The sequence below is a fragment of the Rhinoderma darwinii genome, chromosome 6 (assembly GCF_050947455.1).
Source record: "Rhinoderma darwinii isolate aRhiDar2 chromosome 6, aRhiDar2.hap1, whole genome shotgun sequence".
Taxonomy (NCBI): Eukaryota; Metazoa; Chordata; class Amphibia; order Anura; family Rhinodermatidae; genus Rhinoderma; species Rhinoderma darwinii.
Window position 1 is genome coordinate 115,613,573 of NC_134692.1, and position 20,260 is coordinate 115,633,832.

Sequence of the window (20,260 nt, forward strand, 5' to 3'; positions counted from 1 at the left end):
AAAATAAAATTAGCAATTTTTTAGCAAATGCGTCAGTTTATGCCAGCATTATTCACACACAAAATGGACCATGGACAAAATTCATCCTATTTCACATTCTTCCACTTCTCCCGTGCATGGGGATACCAAATATGTGTGCCTTATCACATAGAGATGTAGGAGGGCGGAGGATAGAAGAAGCTTATTTCACAAATCGCTTTTTTTCAAAGCTGGTTTTACAAAACTCAACAGAGTTTCTATAACACTTCCAAAATATCTGCACTTGAAGCAGAAATCCCAAAATATTCATCTAGGGGTATAATGGGAATTTATTTTTTGGGGTTTTCTAAAATAAGAAATTGCAGGTTTATGCAAATGGAGCTCTCCAGCAGATGAACTTTAGAGAACATGCAAACATGACATCCACCCCCCACCCATTCCCTCCCTCACCCTTGGAGTAAAATCAGGGGAAAAATAAAAAAGTAATTAATGTAGGGCAAATATATTTTCAACAAATTAACTAAAATCTAATAATGCAGAACAGTGTGGTATTTTTTAAAACATGGCTCAATGCACAGGCCTGGTTGCGAGGGACATAAGTATCGGGAATCTTTGCGGTGCCCGTCTTTTCTGCAGACGCGGCACTTTTTCTGGGGGTTGCTTTTGGTTGCTGTTGGGGGAATCCGACTGATGAAGTGTCTTTCAGTCAGTCGCGTGACATCCTCAGACTGGGGGCATTCTCGGGTGTCCTGAACATCAAAAATGAGGCCTTCAATTATTTTTTCCTGGAAATCCAGGTATGTGTCTCTGCCTCTGTTTTTTTTGTAGAGCACAAATGAGTTGTGGATGGCCACCTGTAACAAATAAATGGCCACTTTTTTGTACCAGGTTTTAGTTTTGCGTTTTACTAAATAGGGCTGTAAAACCTGGTCGCTTAAATCCACCCCCCCCCATGTACTTGTTATATTCGGACACGCTCACTGGTATGTGCTTGTCCGATGTTGCCCCTCTTTCCCTCACTACTATTGTTCCTGCGGTATGAATCGTGCTTAGCACATACACATCTTTGCGATCCCTGAACTTGACCGCCAGCAATTCTTCAGATGCATAAGCACAGGAGTCCCCCTTTACCATGCGCTTCCCCACTAATTGCTGTGGAAAACTAATTCGGTTTTTGCGCATGGTACCACATGCCCCAGTCCTTGCAGCATGCAAATGCCTAAACAGGGGCACACTCGAATAAAAATTATCACAGTACAGGTGGTACCCCTTGTGAAGCAGAGGCTGCATTATCTCCCACAAGATCTTACTGCTGGTGGAAAGATCAGGGGGGCATCCAGGAACATTTATTGTGCGGTCCCGCCCTTCATAAATCCTGAAGGTGGTGGTATATCCTGACCCGCTTTCACACAATTTGTAGAGCTTAACGCCATATCTTGCCCTTTTGGAAGGTAGATATTGGCGAAAGCTAAGTCTGCCATGGAAGTTGAGGAGGGATTCGTCCACACTTACATTCTGCTCAGGGGTGTAGAGTTGCAGAAATAAATTATTCAGGGAATTTATTAGCGGTCTTATTTTGAACAACCGATCCCGGTTTGCATCGGTACTTCGGGGGGCCTGTGCGTTGTCGTTGAAGTGGAGGAACCTCATTATTGTCTCATAACGAGACCTGGGCATTACTGCAGAATATATTGGGGTGGCTTGGGCGGGTCTTGTTGACCAGTAAGACCTAATGGAGGGCTTTTTGACAATACCCATATTTAGGGTGAGCCCCAAAAATTTTTTTAATTCCTGCAAATTGGTGGGCGTCCAATCTCTGGCATGGGGGGGGATGAAGGTTTCTGCCTTATATATTGAGTGGCATATAAATTTGTTTCGTGGACAATCTGATTTAGGATGTCGTCCGTTATAAATAAATGGAAGTAATCCATTTGGACAAAATTTGTATTGTCCACGGTTATGCCAGGAGTGGCAGTAAATCCGTGGATTCTAGGCCCAAGAGATGGGGCAGGTGCCCATACAAGAGCCTGGACTGGAGGGACCAGGCTGTCCCGTGCTATAGCGCTACTTGGCCCTGCGCTTTCATGTTCTGCAGTTTCAACTGCATCAGGGACAACGTCCCCTGAAGATGAACCTGAAGTGACGCTGTCATCGTCACTGCCCAAAACAGGTTCCATCTCGGACGCCATCTCTGATGCGGTCTCCGACTCAGACCACAGCATGGCGTATGCCTCCTCAGCGCTAAACCACTTCCTCGCCATAACGTCACTAACACTAACTAAACCAATTATTATTATTTTTTTTTTAAATAAAACACACAAACTAACTGCTATATATATCGACACTACCGCTAACAAAAAAATAAACCGCTATTGCTATATATATTATATATATATATATATATATATAATTATATACTCCCTACCTGCCTATTCTAATAGAATAAAAGAAAGAAAGGTAGAGAGATAGAAAAAAAGATAGATGGATAGATTGTATAGATAGATAGAAATCTATCTATACAGAGAATGTTTTAGAGTGTAACTGTATTTTTTTTCACAGGATTCTTCTGGCAGCAATTCTCCCGAGTCTCCTCTTCTCCTCAAACTGAAACAATGTTTGAGGAGAAGAAAAATGGCAGGAGATTTACTGCCAGAAAAGTCAAAATAAAACAAATGTGGTCGCTGTGATAGGTTTTCACAGCGACCACATGTTCAGGGACCATCAGATTGGTCCCTGATACTCTGCCCAGTGCCCAGAGCTGTTGGTAACAGCTGTATATATACAGCCAGCGGTCGGGAACCTGTTAAAGAATGTTTATTATTTAAAAAGTTCTGAGCGTTTTTCTAAACCTGTAAATGAGCCTTTATTAGACAACTGGGAGGTAACAGCAGCGACTCTCCTGAGGTGGAGCCGCCTCAGCCTCTGATGCTGTACTATCAGCATGAAGCGGCTTCACACAGTGTGAGAGACTGAGGCTGGGGAGGGGGAATCACTTCAAATACCCATATCTCGGGCAGTGGACCACCTAGAACAGCGGTGGCGCACGAAAGAGGAGATTCTAATCCTCACATCAGGATCCAGTTCTAGCTGTGACACAACTGGAGATATCGCCAGTTGAATACATAGTCTGGAACGGAAGCTGTATACTATATGATCAGGCTGTGTTGCTGGGTAGGGAAGGGGGGACAGTGTCATACAGAAAACATTACACCGCCCAGAGTGAAAAGAAAGTCACCTCCTATTTTGCTATTAGAGCCACATTAGCATATTTAGCAAAATGCCCATAACTGAAAATGTTTTTTTTGTTTTTTTTTAAAAACAACAACAAATCTCACTAGTTATCAGCAGCAAAAGCGCCTATTAGATTAGTTAGGAGACAGGGAATATATAATCTGGTGACAGTCCCTTTAACCCCTTTAGGACACAGCCTATTTTGGCCTTGTGGACACAGATGATTTTTTCAAATCGGACATGTGTCACTTTGTGGTAATAACTCCGGAACGCTTTTACCTATCCAAGCGATTCTGAGATTGTTTTCTCGTGACATATTGTACTTTAGGTTAGTGAAAAAATTTGGTCGATAAATTCAATATTTATTTGTGAAAAACTTCAAATTTTAGCAAAAATTAGCATTTTTCTAAATTTAAATGTATTTGCTTGTAAAACAGATAGTAATACCACACAAAATAGTTACTAGTTAACATCCCCCATATGTCTACTTTTATGTTTGCATCATTTTTTTTCACGTACTTTTATTTTTCTAGGACGTTACGAGGCTTAGAACTTTAGCAGCAATTTCTCATATTATATTTTCAATACAATTTCAATAGGCCATAGTGGCTTTGAGGGCCTTATATATTAGAATCCCCCAATAAATCACCCAATTTTGAAAACTGCACCCCTCAAAGTATTCAAAACCACATTCAGAAAGTATTTTAACCCTTTAGGCGTTTCACAGGAATTAATGCAAAGTAGAGGTGAAATTTACAAATTTCATTTTTTTTGCCAAAATTCATCTGTAATAAAAAAATAATCTGTAACACAGAAAGTTTTACCAGAGAAACGCAACTCAATGTTAATTGCCCAGATTCTGCAGATTTTAGAAATATCCAACATGTGGCCCTAGTGTCCTAATGGACTGAAACACAGGCCTCAGAAGCAAAGGAGCACCTAGAGGATTTTGGGGCCTCCTTTTTTTAGGAATATATTTTTGGCACCTTGTCAGGTTTGAGGAGGTCTTGTGGTACCTAAACAGTCGAAACCCCCAAAAAGTGAAAACTACACCCCTCAAGGCATTTTTCTAGGGGTATACTTAGCATTTTGACCCCACAGTTTTTTTTGCAGAATTTAGTGGAATTAGTCTGTGAAGATGAAAATCGCCTATTTTTCTGTGGAAACATAGAATTTTTTCATTTTTACAAGGAATAAAGGAGAAAAAGCCGCCCAACATTTATAAAGCTATTTCTCCCGATTACGGCAATACCCCATATGTGGTCGTAAACTGATGTTTGGACCCACAGCAGGGCTCAGGAGGGAAGGAGCGCCTTTTGGATTTTGGAGCGCAGATTTTGCTGGATTGGTTTTCAGTGCCATGTCGGGTTTGCAACGCCCCGGAGGGACCAAAACCGTGGAAACCCCACAAAAGTGACCCTATTTTGGAATCTACACCCCTCCAAGGAATTTTTCTAGGGGTATAGTGAGCATTTTGGCCCCTCAGGATCTTTTTTTAGAGCTAAGGTGACCAAAAAACAGCGATTTTGGCGCTTTAAATTCTTTATTTATTACAGCGTTCACCGTGCGCAATAAATTACGTTTTAATTTATTCTGCCGGTCGGTACGATTACGCCGATCCCATATGTGTATAGTTTTTTAAAGTTTTGCAGCGTTTGCACAATAAAATTAAGTTTCTATAAAATTATTTATTTTCTGAGACATGTTATTCTGAGCCGTAACTTTTTAATTTTTCCGTCAAAAAAGCTGTGGGAGGTCTTGTTTTTTGCGTGACGGGTTGTAGTTTTTATTGGTACTATTTTGGGGTAAATGCGACTTTTTGATCACTTTTTTTATTCTATATCTTGGGAGGGGTGGTGACCAAAAAATAGCGATACTGGCAGTTTTCCGTTTATTTTGTTTGCGGCGTTCACCGTGCGTAAAAATTAACATAGTTTGGGTCGTTACGAACACGGTGATACCAAATATGTGTACTTTTTTTTAACGTTTTCATTTTTTCCCTATAATAAATGACTTATTAGGGTATGTGCACACGTAGTGACCAAAAACGTCTGAAAATACAGAGCTGTTTTCAAGGGAAAACCGCCCCTGCTTTTCAGACGTTTTTTGAGCAACTCGCATTTTTCGCTGCGTTTTTCGCACCGTTTTTGCGGCGTTTTTTACGTCCGTTTTTGGAGCTGTTTTCATTGGAGTCTATGAGAAAACAGCTCCAAAAACGTCCAAAGAAGTGTCCTGCACTTCTTTTTACGAGGCGTAATTTTACGCGTCGTAATTGCCGTACGACGCGTAAAATTACGCGTCGTGGGAACAATACAGTGTTATACCCATAGAAAGTAATGGGCAGATGTTTGACAACGTATTTGAGACGTATTTTCAGACGTAAAACGAGGCAAAAAACGCCTCGTATATGTCTGAAAATAGGTCGTGTGAACATACCCTTATAGGAAAACAAAACCTTTTATTTTTACACTTTTATAAAACATTTTTATTAACTTTTCTTTTACTTTTTACACTTTCATTTTTTGACCTGCAGCTCTGATCGCTGCTAGAATACATTACACTACCTAGGTAGTGTAATGTATTCCAACTGTCAGTGTGACGTCACAGTCACTCTGACAGTTGGTCTACGAGGATCAGCAGAGGCTGATCCTCATAGGCTGACATACATGGCAGACTTGGGGGCCGTTGTCTTGCCCCCGGGTGCCATCAGAAGCCCCCACGATTGCATGGGGGCTGCTGATGCGCTACAAACCCGCTACATGCGGAGATCGCAATCGAGCCCCGCATGTAACGGGTTAATTGCCGAAATCAGCGGCAAAGGACCGCTGGCTGGCAAGAGGGGAGTGTCAGCTGTCGGTGACAGCTGACCTCCCGGTTCCTAGTGCACACTGTCGCCGACAGTGTGCACCGGGAAAAACTCAGTAACTATATGTCCTCGTGCGGGAAGTAACCTCCCGCAACGACAGACAGTTACGTCCTGGTGCGGGTAGGGGGTTAAGAGACGTTCTTGATAATTGTGGAGAGAGACATATATTGTATAATCAGTATTGGGTCCTGTAACCATTGATTGCATCTTTGTATAAATTAGTTTTGTTATATGTCGCGGCATCAAAGAATACATAAAAACGCACGTGTTTTTTTTTTGGATGTGTTTGTAACCGCACTGCAATGTTTGAATACCGGAAAGCCGGGTTCACACTGAGTTTTTTTGCAGGCGGAAATTCTGCCTCAAAATTCCATTTGGAAGTTAGAGGCAGATTTTCTTCCCCCTGCACGCTGATTTTCACTGCGTTTTTTTGCCTGCGGCTATTGAGCGCCGTGGGCTTAAAACTCCGAAATACGCTTTCTTTGCCTCCCTTTGATGTCAGAGGCGTAAACGCCCGAAGATAGGGCATGTCTCTTCTTTCTCCCGCGAGACGGTTTTACCACTCACGGGAAAAAGATGCCTCCGCCTCCCATTGAAATCAATGGGTGGCATTTTCGGGCCGTTTTTGACGAGTTTTGTGGCGCTGTTTCCGCGTCAGAAAACTGTGTGAACTCAGCCTAATAGGACCATGTCTGGGTTGTCGTGCCATTCCTGCAGCATATTCGCTTTGGTCACTCGTATTACTGATGCTGGCTTTTCACCACTTGTCCGTGTTGGAGATTTGCCACGGCGGGCACAGAACTGCATTTTCCCCAGTACTCGGGAGGTGTCTGATGATGGGGATCAGAACTCCTGACTGACAAATGATTGCAGGATGTGTTTCGTTTCCTCAGCTGGATGGAAGAAGCCCTCCTAAAATCTTGAAGGGTGCATTTTTAAGGCATACCAACCAATTGTTTACCCAAAGAGGGCCACCATCAGGGCAGTACAGGGGGCACTGCTGGCAGGGGCCCGGGCAAAAGAGTTACAACAAATTAGAGGCCAGATACTGCTAATGGAAGCCTTGTAACCAGGAGAAGCGGCGCCAGATATGTCAGCGAAACAGCCATGTTTATGGGGTCAGGGAGAACGCCTGTCTAGTCCGCTTTACTGCTGGTCGTAACAATTTCATAAGTCGCTTACCTCACGGGTAATAAATACAAATATTCACGGTTCTGTGAAAATAAGGAGTCCGGTGACGGCACTTCATATAGAGAGCACCGCCATGCCTGCGCTTATCACCAGTCAATAAGAGAACGGACGCTCATCATGAACTCCCGTCTCCCGCAACACTCGGTTTATCCCCACGGCGATTTCCGTGACTGGAGCTGCATACTATCTCGACAGGTTAACTAGCAGGAATGCCGGTAATTGTAGTTCTGTCTCCAGTACTCTATTGGTCCAAACTCACCACGGGACTACCACTCCCAGTTTGCACAGCGCGGCTGCCTTGGCTTGACAGCCATTGTAGAGGAAGTTTGGCAGCAGGCGTTGAGAGTTTTCCAGTCATGCCTCTGCTCATTGACAGCCGGAGGCTCGACGTCAGCCTGCCCGCTACCCGGATACTGCAGACGTGTCCTCAGCTGGAGGTGAGAGGCCGCACCGTGTGTATGAGGAGGGGCTCATAGATGACGCTGCTTTTCGCTATAGTGAAGGAGATTCCTGCACCTGTCTTGGGCTTCTGCTGTATATAAAGGGGGTTTCTGACAATGTTATACTTGGAAGGAGTGTAACGTGGAGAAATGTTTCCGTCACCATCCCCATTGATTTCAATGCATGATCTTCCATGGCAGAATAGCATGGTCTGAGGCCGAACCAATTTTTTATTTTTCCCATTGAAGTCAATAGAGAAAATAATTGGTGGTCCATTTGCTGAGACAATTGTACAATGCCGATTGCCACTGCAAAACCCCTATTAAGATGAATAGAAACTTTTCACATTTGCCTTCGTACCGGCTGCGTCTCCCGCTGTCCCTTTTAAACATGTGGAGGTAAAATACTTCAAGGGAACCCGTCTGAGGGCAGCATAAATTAGTGACGGACGCTCTGATTTCAGTGTCACTTATATATGATAGTTATGTCATTTTGGAGAACTTGCAGCTAGTTAAACGTTGCAACTCTCGTTTCAAGCTGTGAGCAGGGAGTATAGCGTATTCATGATTGACAAATTTCTCGCATAGTAATATGGGGAAGTTGTCAATAAGCGGCGGGGGGATCGGCAGCTCATGAATACGCCGGATCCTTCCTCACAGTGCATTGCGAGTGCTGCAACATTTAAAGCCCTGTGCACATCACGTTATTTTCCTTCCGTCGGAGGTATACGTCAGGAGGAGTCCCGGCGTATACCTCAGATGGAAAGCACCGACGTATCCCACTGTATAGGCATGCAGTGGGATACATTGCCTAAACTCTCTGGGCACAGCACTACTTTAAGTGCTGAGCCTGTGGAAACCCCTGATGTCACCGTCCATATATGGACAGTGATGTAAGGGGCTTTGAACTATGGAGTCCCCAGCCTGAGCATCACAAGTGCTCTGGCCGGGCTCTCATATCTTGGGAAAGCCCTTGACGTCACTGTCCATATATGGACAGTAATATCGGGGCCTTTGTAATGCGAGAATCCCCGGCCAGAGTGTCGGCAATGCTCTGGCTGGGGTTCCACTCCTAGATGAGCCGCTGGCGTCACTTTCCATACATTGAGAGTAACGCCAGGGGCTTCTCCAGTCCGGAAGTCCTAGACCAGAGGGCTATAGATGGCCGGGGACACTGTAGTTAAAAGCCCCTGACATCTCTGTCCATACATGGACAGTGATGTGAGGGGCTTCCCCAGGGCTGGAAATTTCCAGAGTGCCACCTGATGCTTTCCGTGGATCCCATCCCTAGGAAAGCTCCACCAGGTATACCTTTAACGTATACCTATGATGGATGCCATACAGTGGCATCCGTCACACATAGGCTCCCATGTAATAGCGTAGTATACTATGTTATTCCATCCTACAAAAAAAAGGTATACCGATTTATACCAGCCCGATGGATGCCAAAAGGACACTCATTAGTTTAGACTCCGTCGGGCTAATGGAGCTCTATGGACAGGTTCAGCGTGTTTATAGGGAGCTTTACCAACGTACACGCTAAACCTAGGACTAAAACATGATGATGATGTGAACAGGGCTAAACTGTAAGTTCTCATAAGTGACGGACCGCTGAAATCAGAGTATCTGTCACTACTACTACTCCTCTCTGGGGGCACCATAAAGGCGATGACCGGATCCCTTTAAAGTATCAGTCCAGTTATAATCTCCTGCCAGAAACTAACTTTTTGGACCGTAGCATGTCAATTCCTGCAGCTGTCCCCATCTCGCAGCATTGTGAAAAATGCCGCAAAATACGCAGCATTCTCTGCAGTCAAAAATGCAGGAAATGGTTCGTTTTTGCCGCAGCGGAAAGTCTGCTGCTTTCAGCGGAATTGCTGCAGCAATTCCGTTACGTGTGGACAAGCCCTAAGGCTGCATTCACACATTTGTTGCAGATTTGTGAACGAGTCAGAAGTGGTTTCAAAATGAATGGGAAATATAAAGTAAGAACTTCAACTTCTTCCTCCTGTATACACTTCTGTCTTTGGCTCAAAAATCTGCAATCAAATACACCATGTGTGAATCCAGCCTAAGGGTTGTTAGTGGGTATTGGTTGTGCCTAGCCTATCTCATCCTTGTTATAGTATGTCCGTGTTTGTACAATGCGTTGTATCTGGCACCTCTCCCAGATCCAGTGGCTAATCTGTGCAATGACAGATGAAGTGTCTTGTGCCCATGAGATGCACGCATTGGCTATTAGGGGAACGCGTGTAGAGACGTTATTGTGACCGCTGGCCCAGAGCTTTACTTTAACTGTGTAATAAAAATGTATATATATCCGACATAGTTTATAAGTTATTCTAAACCGTTTCCAAAAGTTTTTTTGTTTGTAATAATGTTGGTACAATGTTAATGCGTATTGTACATTTCTGACCAATAGGAACGAGCCCGAAAATTAACAAGCCAACCCACACAGGTTGTCGGATCTAATGGTTTTCTGTATGTGCAACAACGGGAGCTGGCTGCAACAATACCGGAGGACAGTACGTAGGATTCTATATAGTTACCCTACTCGCAATAAGTGTACCGTTACATGAGTGTTACATAGTTAGTACGGTTGAAAAAAAGACACATGTCCATCAAGTTCAACCAAGCGATGGGAAAAGGGAAGGAAAACATTTCTACACATAGGAGCTAATATTTTTTTGTTCTAGGAAATTATCTAACCCTTTTTTAAAGCCATGTCCTGTCCCTGCTGTGACGGCTCCTGTGGTAGGCTATTCCATAAATTCACAGTTCTCACGGTAAAGAAGGCTTGTCGCCTCTGCAGCTTGAACCTTTCTTTTTCCAGACGGACGGAGGGAGTGCCCCCTTGTTTTTTGAGGGGATTTTACATGGAACAATTTTTTGTATGTGCCATTCATATATTTATATAAGTTAATCATGTCCCCCCTTAGTCGTCTTTTTTCAAGGCTAAATAGGTTTAATTCTTTCAATCTTTCCTCATAACTTAGATTCTCCATGCCCCTTATTAGCTTCGTTGCTCTTCTTTTGTATTTTTTCTAACTCCAGGGCATCCTTTCTATGAACTGGAGCCCAGAACTGAACTGCATATTCTAGATGAGGCCGCACTAATACCTTGTAAAGTGGTAATATTATATCCCTGTCCCGCGAGTCCATGCCTCTTAGGGTATATTCACACGGCCTATTTTCAGTCTCCAAACATCTGCCCATTGATTTCAATGGGAAAACGGCGTTCTGTTTTGACGGAGCGTTTTTTTACGCGTAAAAAAACGGCAGCGAAAAAGAAGTGCAGGACACTTCTTGGAGCTGTTTTCCATAGACTCTAGTAAAAAAAAAAAAGCTCCAAAATCAGCCGTAAAAAATGCCGCGAAAATCGCGAGTGGCACAAAAAACGTCTGAAAATCAGGAGCTGTTTTCTCTTGAAAACAGCTCCATATTTTGAGACGTTTTTTACTCTGCGTGTGAACATACCCTTAACCCCTTCAGGACCAAGCTCATTTTGGCCTTCAGGACCAGACCCATTTTTTCAAATCTGACATATTTCACTTTATGTGGTAATAACTCCGGAACGCTTTTACCTATCAAAGTGATTCTGAGATTGTTTTCTCGTGACACATTGGACTTTATGATAGTGGAAAAATGTGGTCGATAAATTCAATATTTACCAGTGAAAAACACCAAAATTTGGTGAAAAATTGCAAAAATTTGCATTTTTCTAAATGTAAATGTATCTGCTTGTAAGACAGGCAGTTATACCACACAAAATTGTTGCTAATTAACATCCCCCATATGTCTACTTTAGATTGGCATCGTTTTTTGAACATCCTTTTATTTTTCTAGGACGTTACAAGGCTTAGAACTTTAGCAGCAATTTCTCACATTTTCAAGAAAATTTCAAAAGGCTATTTTTACAGGGGCCAGTTCAGTTGTGAAGCGGCTTTTAGGGCCTTATATATTAGAAACCGCCAAAAAGTCACCCCATTTTAAAATCTTCACCCCTCAAAGTATTCAAAACAGCATTTAGAAAGTTTCTTAACCCTTTAAACGTTTCACAGGAATTAAAGCAACGTATAGGTGAAATTTTCAAATTTCATTTTTTTTTTGCAGAAATTCATTTTTATTCTATTTTTTTTGTAACACAGAAGTTTTTACCAGAGAAATGCAACTCAATATTTATTGCCCAGATTCTGCAGTTTTTAGAAATATCCCACATGTGGCCCTAGTGTGGTAATGAACTGAAGCACCTGCCTCCGAAGCAAAGGAGCCCCCAGTGGATTTTGGGCCTCCTTTTTATTAGAAAATATTTTAGGCTCCATGTCAGGTTTCAAGGGCTCTTTCGGTGCCAAAACAGTGGAAATCCACCAAAAGTGACCCCATTTTGGAAACTACACCCCTTGAGGAAATTATCTAGGGGTATAGTGAGCATTTTGACCCCGCAGGTTTTTTGCAGAAATTATTGGAAGTAGGCCGTGAAAATAAAAATCGTCATTCTTTCAAAGATTATGTAGGTTTAGCTAATTTTTTCTAATTTCCACGAGGACTAAAGGAGAAAAAGCACCACAACATTTGTAAAGCAATTTCTCCCGAGTAAAACAATACCCCACATGTGGTTATAAACGGATGTTTGGACACACGGCGGAGCTTAGAAGGGAAAGAGCGCCATTTGGCTTTTGGAGCTCAAATTTAGCAGGAATGGTTTGCGGAGGCAATGTCGCATTTGCAAAGCCCCTGAGGTACCAAAACAGTGAAAACGTCAAAAAAGTGACTCCATTGAGAAAACTACACCCCTTGAGGAATCCATCTAGGGGTGTAGTGAGCATTTTGCCCCCACAGGTGTTTCATAGATTTTATTAGAATTGGGCAGTGAAAATAAAAAAAATCCTTTTTCTTCAATAAGACGTAGCTTTAGCTCCAAATTTTTAATTTTCTCAACAAATAAAGGAAAAAAAGAACCCCAACGCTTGTAAAGCAACTTCTCTGGAGTACGGCAATACCCCACACGTGGTCGTAAAATGCTGTTTGGGCACACGGCAGGGCTCTGAAGGGAAGGAGCGCCATTTGCTTTTGGTGTACAGATTTTGCTGCATTTGGTTTCTGGTCGCTATGTTGCATTTGCAAAGTCCATGTGGGACCAAAACAGTGGATCCCCCCCAGAAGTGACGCCATTTTGGAAACAACACCCTCAAGGTATTCACCTAGGGGTGTAGTGAGCATGTTAACCCCACATGTGTTTTGTAGAAATTCGTGTGCACACGATGTGGGAGAATGAAAATGGGAATTTTTCCTTAGATACGCCAATATGTGGTGCCCGGCTTGTGCCACCATAACAAGACAGCTCTCAATTATTATGCGGTGTTTCCCTGTTTTAGAATCACCCTACATGTGGCCCTAATCTTTTGCCTGGACATTCGACAGGGCTCAGGAGTGAAAGAGTACCATGTAAAATTGAGGCCTAATTTGGCGACTTATAAAGTATTGGTTCACAATTGCAGAGGCTTTGATGTGAAATAATAAAAGAAACCCCTGAGAAGTGACCCCATTTTGGAAACTGCACCCCTCAAGGCATTTATTAAGAGGTGTAGTGAGCATTTTCACCCCACGTGTCTTTTCCATAAATGATTGCGCTGCGGAAGGTACAAATTAAATAGTTTCCCTAGATATGCCAATTCAGTGTCAAATGTCATGCCCAGCTTGTGCCACTTTTTTTTTTATATACACCGTTCACCGTACGTTATAAACTACATGTTACCTTTATTCTGCGGGTCAGTACGATTCCGGCGATACCTAATTTATAGAACTTTTTTATAACTTTTTGCACAATAAAATTACTTTTGGAAAGAGAATGTATTTTTTCTGTCGCCATGTTGTGAGAGCCATAACTTTTACATTTTTTCGTCGATGGAGCTGTGTGAGGGCTTGTTTTTTTTGCGAGACGAGGTATAGATTTTATCGGTACCATTTTTGGATACATGCGACTTTTTGATCACTTTTTATTTCAATTTTTGGAAGACAGTGACCAAAAAAACAGTAATTATGGCAGTGTTTTTGAGGTTTTTTTTTACGGCGTTCACTGTGCGGAATAAATAACATAATATTTTTATAGTTCAGGTCGTTACGATCGCTGCGATACCAAATATGTATGGCTTTATTATTTTTTTCAATAATAAATGACTTATAAGGGAAAAAGGGCGATTGTGTTTTGTGTTATTATTTGAAACTTTTATTGTATGTTTTCCAACTTTTATTTTTACTTTTTTTACACTTTTTTATACACTTTTCTTTAGTCCCACTAGGGGACTTGAATGTCCAACTATTTGTTTGATGTTCTAATACATTGCACTACCTATGTAGTGCAATGTATTGGAACTGTCAGTTGTTCACTGACAGCAAGCCGATTAGGCTCCGCCTCTGGGCGGGGCCTAATCAGCTTACGTAATGGCAGACAGGAGTCCATTGTTAGGGCTCCTGTTGCCATGGTAGCAGTCGCCAGCCTTGCCATCGCATGGCAAGGCTGCCGATTTTCTACAAACCTCTAGGATGCAGCGATCACAATGGATCGCTGCATCGAAGGGGTTAATGCCAGGAATCGGAGCTAGCTCCGGTTCCTGGCGATAGATCGGGGTGTCCGCTGTAACATACAGCGGACACCCACTGCTGATGACGCCGGCTCAGCTTCTGAGCCGGAAGCTGAGCCGGCGCCATCTTGCCGATGTTACCGGAAGCCTCCTGGGCCCCGCCGACGACGGGGCATAGGAGGATTCCGTTACAGGCTGATCGGGAGGTAAGCATTAGCCCTCCGATCGCCTTTGCAGCCACCGGCAACCCAGCGATCACGTTGCTGGGGTGCCGGTGGCTATAAACTCCTCACATGCTGCGATCTCTATTGAACGCAGCATGTGAGGGGTTAATCGGTCGGATCGGAGGCTAGCTCCGGTCCTGGCCGATACCTTAGGGTGCCAGCTGTAACATACAGCTGTCACCCGGTGGTGATGTCGCTGGCTCAGCTCCTGAGCCAGCTTCATCTCCATGACGTATATTTACGTGAAAAGGCGGTAAGCCACCGATTTTAATGACGTGTATATATACGTGATCCGGCGGGAAGGGGTTAATACACGACAATATCTTGCTGGCCTTAGAAGCAGCTGATTGACATTGCATGCTGTTATTTAGTTTATGATTTACAAGTACACCCAGATCCTTCTCAACAAGTGAATCCCCCAGTGTAGCGCCCCCTAGGACATATGATGCATGCAGGTTGTTGGTACCCAGATGCATAACTTTACATTTATCTACATTAAACTTAATTTGCCAACTGGATGACCAAACACTTAACCAGTTCAGGACCGGGCTATTTTGCGCCTTCAGGACCAGACACCGTTTAGCCTTTTTTAGCACGCGTTAGTTAAATGGCTATAACTTTTTTTTATTTGTTGGGCTAACGACATGATTTTTGCGACGTTTTTTCCGTAGACCATGCAGGTTTCTTTTTTTATCATTTTTATACACACCTTTTTTGCTATTTTAGAATTTTTATTCATAAAGTTTGAAAATAATAGTAGGTGGGGGACTAGTAGGTGCACGTCTGTAGAATGCTGGGGTCTTATCCCACGCAGGTGCAATTTTCAAAATGGACTGGAGGACATTTGCTCTGCTGCAGCTCGTTTTCTGGGGCCATTCTTTTGTTTTGATCTACACAGCTCCAAGGGCCTGCCTTATGGCAGTATTGTTTGTTTTTTGTGTCTTCTCTAGGGTTTTTCTTCATACATTGCTTGTTTGTTTCCCCCCCCCCCCCCCTTCTGTCTACCAAGTGGGCAAGGCTGCATTTTATGCCTGTGGTGGTTGTGATATAAAGTTTACTTGCAGCTAGCCTACCCCGTTATGCCTGCAGAACTTGCTATCCAGGGCCCCATAGATGGCTACCCCTGAATGGGCAATGTCTTTTGCTCAGGCCCTAGGGGACATTTCCAGACTATCTCCGTGCATGATTCAGTCTTTGGAGCGTTTGCCTTCCCAGATTGTGGCCGAGCTCGGGGGGCCTCCTTCCTTTCCTTCGTCATTACTCAATCTACTTCTCGTGGTAGATCACAGACGAGGTGTTGAGTTGCCTTGAAAATGTCTGTCTTCGTCAAGCCCTTTCCAGGGAGTCCTGCTGGAGTCTTCAAAAGTGAAGTTCCCTCCAATGTGGATCAGTCTCTTTCCTCGCATGTTTTTTCTGACTCTAAGGCTGGATTTAAACGTCAATGTGCGTTTTGCGTGCGCAAAAAACGTGGTGTTTTGCGCGCGCAAAAGGCACTTAACAGCTCCGTGTGTCAGAACTGTATTTCTGTTTTCATTCATACTTTTTACTGCTCTTGCGCGAATCACGCGCGTCCCACGGAAGTGCTTCCGTGTGCTGCGCGTGATTTTCACACACCCATTGGCTTCAATGGGTGCGTGATGCGCGAACAACGCACAAATATAGGACATGTCGTGCGTTTCACGCAGCGGACATACGCTGCGTGAAAATCACGGACTGTCTGCACGGCCCCATAGACTAACATAGGTCCATGCGAGGCGCGTGAAGATCACACGCGTTGCACGGACGTATATCACGTTCATGTAAATAAGCCCTAAGTCAGAACAGGAATCGCAGTTGTCAACTTCTATACAGGTGTTAGTACTTGTTGCCAGAGACGCCTTTCATGTAAAGGATGACTCTGTCTCTTATTCTCAGGAAGAGGCACCCTTACAGCGCTACCAGCTCCACAGGCTATGTTTCCCAAATCATAGCAAATTTGAGAAATTAACCAAGAAGTGGAAACCTCCTGCCATCCTTTTTTTTTTTTTCTATTGCTTATGTATAAACTGAATTAGCCAGTGTCTGTGGGAAGGCTCAGGCCTGCAAGGACGGAGCCAAGACTCTTTTCTACCTTGTCACCTCCTAGTGGCAGGAGCATATACCTATGGTTGTGTGTCCTCAATGGATTTAACGAGAAACCGATTTTTAGTACAAATATCTTATTTCGTGATTAAAAATCCCTCTTGTAATTTACTTTTATTAAAATGCACTGTTGCACTTTAAGGGAGAGTTCACACAGAGTTTTTTGACACGGAAACCGTGCTGCAAAAAACGGCCGAAAATGCCTCCCATTGATTTCAATGGCGAAAAAGAAGGGACATGCCCTATCTTCGGGCGTTTTCGCCTCTGACCTCCCATTGATATCAAAGGGAGGCAGAGAAAGCGTATTTCGTGGTGTTTTATGCACGCAGCGCTTAATGGCCGCGGGCGTAAAAGCTGCGAAAATCGGCGTGGAGGCAGAGGAAAATCTGCCTCAAAATTCCGAATAGAATTTTGAGGCCAGTTTTCCTCCTGCAAAAATGAGTCTGTAGGAGGGACATGTCCTCGTTGTGGGGCATTAGCATTTTAACAGGTTCCCGACCGCTGGCCGTATATATACGGCCAGCGGTCAGGGTCTCTAAAGTCCGCCGTATAGACTATTTACGGCGGCACTTCAGAGACTGTGCACGCGCGATCGCGTGCACACAGCTCTGTGCCCTGGCTGTTGCTAACAGCCATGGGCACTGGGCAGAATGTCAGGGGTCAATCTTTTGGCCCCTGAACATGTGATCGCTGTGACAACCAATCACAGCGATCACATGCATTTCTGCATAGAAAACAGTGTGCACGCGATCGCGTGCACACAGCCCTGTGCCCTCGCTGTTACCAACAGCTCTGGGCACTGGGCAGAGTATCAGGGACCAATCTGATGGTCCCTGAACAAGTGGTCGCTGTGAAAACCTATCACAGCGACCACATTTGTTTTATTTTGACTTTTCTGGCAGTAAATCTCCTGCCTCTTTTCTTCTCCTCAAACATTGTTTCAGTTTGAGGAGAAGAAGAGACTCGGGAGAATTGCTGCCAGAAGAATACAGTGAAAAAAAATACAGTTACACTAAAACATTCTCTGTATAGATAGATTTCTATCTATCCATCTATCTTTTTTTCTATATATCTACCTTTCTATCTTTTATTCTATTAGAATAGGCAGGTAGGGAATATATAATTATATATATATATATATATATATATATATATCCACATATATATAATATATATAGCAATAGCTGTTTATTTTTTTGTTAGCGGTAGTGTAGATCTATATACCAGTTAGTTTGTGTGTTTTATATAAAAAAAAAACAAAAAAAAAAACAATTCGTTGTGTTAGTGTTAGTTACGTTATGGCGAGGAAGTTGTTTAGCGCCGAGGAGGCATACGCCATGCTGTGGTCTGAGTCGGAGACCGCATCAGAGATGGCGTCCGAGATGGAACCTGTTTTAGGTAGTGACGATGACAGCGTCACTTCAGGTTCATCTTCAGGGGACGTTGTCCCTGATGCAGTTGAAACTGCAGAACTTGAAAGCACAGGGCCAAGTAGCGCTGTAGCACGGGACAGCCTGGTCCCTCCAGTCCAGGCTCTTGTATGGGCACCTGCCCCTTCTTTTGGGCCTAGAATCCATGGATTTACTGCCACTCCTGGCATAACCGTGGACAATACAAATTTTGTCCAAATGGATTACTTCCATTTATTTATAACGGACGACATCCTAAATCAGATTGTCCACGAAACAAATTTATATGCCACTCATCCACCCATGCCAGAGATTGGACGCCCACCAATTTGCTGGAATTAAAATTTTTTTTGGGGCTCACCCTAAATATGGGTATTGTCAAAAAGCCCTCCATTAGGTCTTACTGGTCAACAAGACCCGCCCAAGCCACCCCAGTATATTCTGCAGTAATGCCCAGGTCTCGTTATGAGACAATAATGAGGTTCCTCCACTTCAACGACAACGCACAGGCCCCCCGAAGTACCGATGCAAACCGGGATCGGTTGTTCAAAATAAGACCGCTAATAAATTCCCTGAATAATTTATTTCTGCAACTCTACACCCCTGAGCAGAATGTAAGTGTGGACGAATCCCTCCTCAACTTTCATGGCAGACTTGGCTTTCGCCAATATCTACCTTCAAAAAGGGCAAGATATGGCGTTAAGCTTTATAAATTGTGTGAAAGCGCGTCAGGATATACCACCGCCTTCAGAATTTATGAAGGGCGGGACCGCACAATAAATGTTCCTGGATGCCCCCCTGATCTTTCCACCAGCAGTAAGATCGTGTGGAAGATAATGCAGCCTCTGCTTCACAAGGGGTACCACCTGTACTGTGATAATTTTTATTCCAGTGTGCCCCTGTTTAGGCATTTGCATGCTGCAAGGACTGGGGCATGTGGTACCATGCGCAAAAACAGAATTGGTTTTCCACAGCAATTAGTGGGGAAGCGCATGGTAAAGGGGGACTCCTGTGCTTATGCATCTGAAGAATTGCTGGCGGTCAAGTTCAGGGATCGCAAAGATGTGTATGTGCTAAGCACGATTCATACCGCAGGAACAGTGGCAGTGAGGGAAAGAGGGGCAACATCGGACAAGTACAAACCAGTGAGCGTGTCCGAATATAAGTAGTACATTGGGGGGGTGGATTTAAGCGACCAGGTTTTACAGCCCTATTTAGTAAAACGCAAAACTAAAACCTGGTACAAAAAGGTGGCCATTTATTTGTTACAGGTGGCCATCCACAACTCATTTGTGCTCTACAAAAAAAAAACAGAGGCAGAGACACATACCTGGATTTCCAGGAAAAAATTATTGAAGGCCTCATTTTTGATGTTCAGGACACCCGAGAATGCCCCCAGTCTGAGGATGTCACGCGACTGACTGAAAGACACTTCATCAGTTGGATTCCCCCAACACCAACCAGAAGCAACCCTCAGAAAAAGTGCCGCGTCTGCAGAAAAGACGGGCACCGCAAAGATTCCCGATACTTCTGTCCCTCATGTCCCTCACAACCAGGCCTGTGCATTGAGCCATGTTTTAAAAAATACCACACTGTTCTGAATTATTAGATTTTAGTTAATTCGTTGAAAATATATTTGCCCTACATTACGTTTTTATTTTTCCCCTGATTTTACTCCAAGGGTGAGGGAGGGAATGGGTGGGGGGAGGGTGGATGTCATGTTTGATGTTTTCTAAAGTTCATCTGCTGGAGAGCTCCATTTGCATTAACCTGCAATTTCTTATTTTAGAAAACCCCAAAAAATAAATTCCCATTATACCCCTAGATGAATATTTTGGGATTTCTGCTTCAAGAGCAGATATTTTGGAAGTGTTATAGAAACTCTGTTGAGTTTTGTAAAACCAGCTTTGAAAAAAAGCGATTTGTGAAATAATCTTCTTCTATCGTCCGCCCTCCTACATCTCTATGTGATAATAAGGCCACATATTTGGTATCCCCGTGCACAGGAGAAGTGGAAGAATGTGAAAGGAGATGAATTTTGGCCGTGGTCTATACCGTGTGTGAAAAATACTAGCCTAAACTGACGCATTTGCTAAAAAATTGCTAATTTTATTTTGATTCATCTTATTCAAGAAACTTTCAGAAGAAAACTGGACTGTCTAAAAATATGATAAACCCCTTGAAGAAAACCTTGTGGGGTCTACTTGCGTGAATGAAG

The 20,260-nt window shown here is 43.5% G+C and overlaps 1 protein-coding gene across 2 annotated transcripts in view; it reads left to right on the forward strand.

The window, feature by feature from the left end:
- The first annotated feature begins 7,432 nt into the window (after window positions 1-7,432).
- The window catches only part of NTAN1 (N-terminal asparagine amidase), a 29,012-nt gene continuing 16,184 nt past the window's right edge, over window positions 7,433-20,260 (forward strand). The window contains exons 1-2 of one of the 2 annotated variants that reach the window (XM_075831344.1): window positions 7,433-7,704; window positions 10,130-10,232. In XM_075831344.1, coding sequence (XP_075687459.1) covers window positions 7,477-7,704; window positions 10,130-10,232 — 331 coding nt within the window. In that variant the 5' untranslated portion in view covers window positions 7,433-7,476. The remainder of the gene's footprint in view (window positions 7,705-10,129; window positions 10,233-20,260) is intronic. The other variant, XM_075831343.1, reaches the window with a different exon arrangement.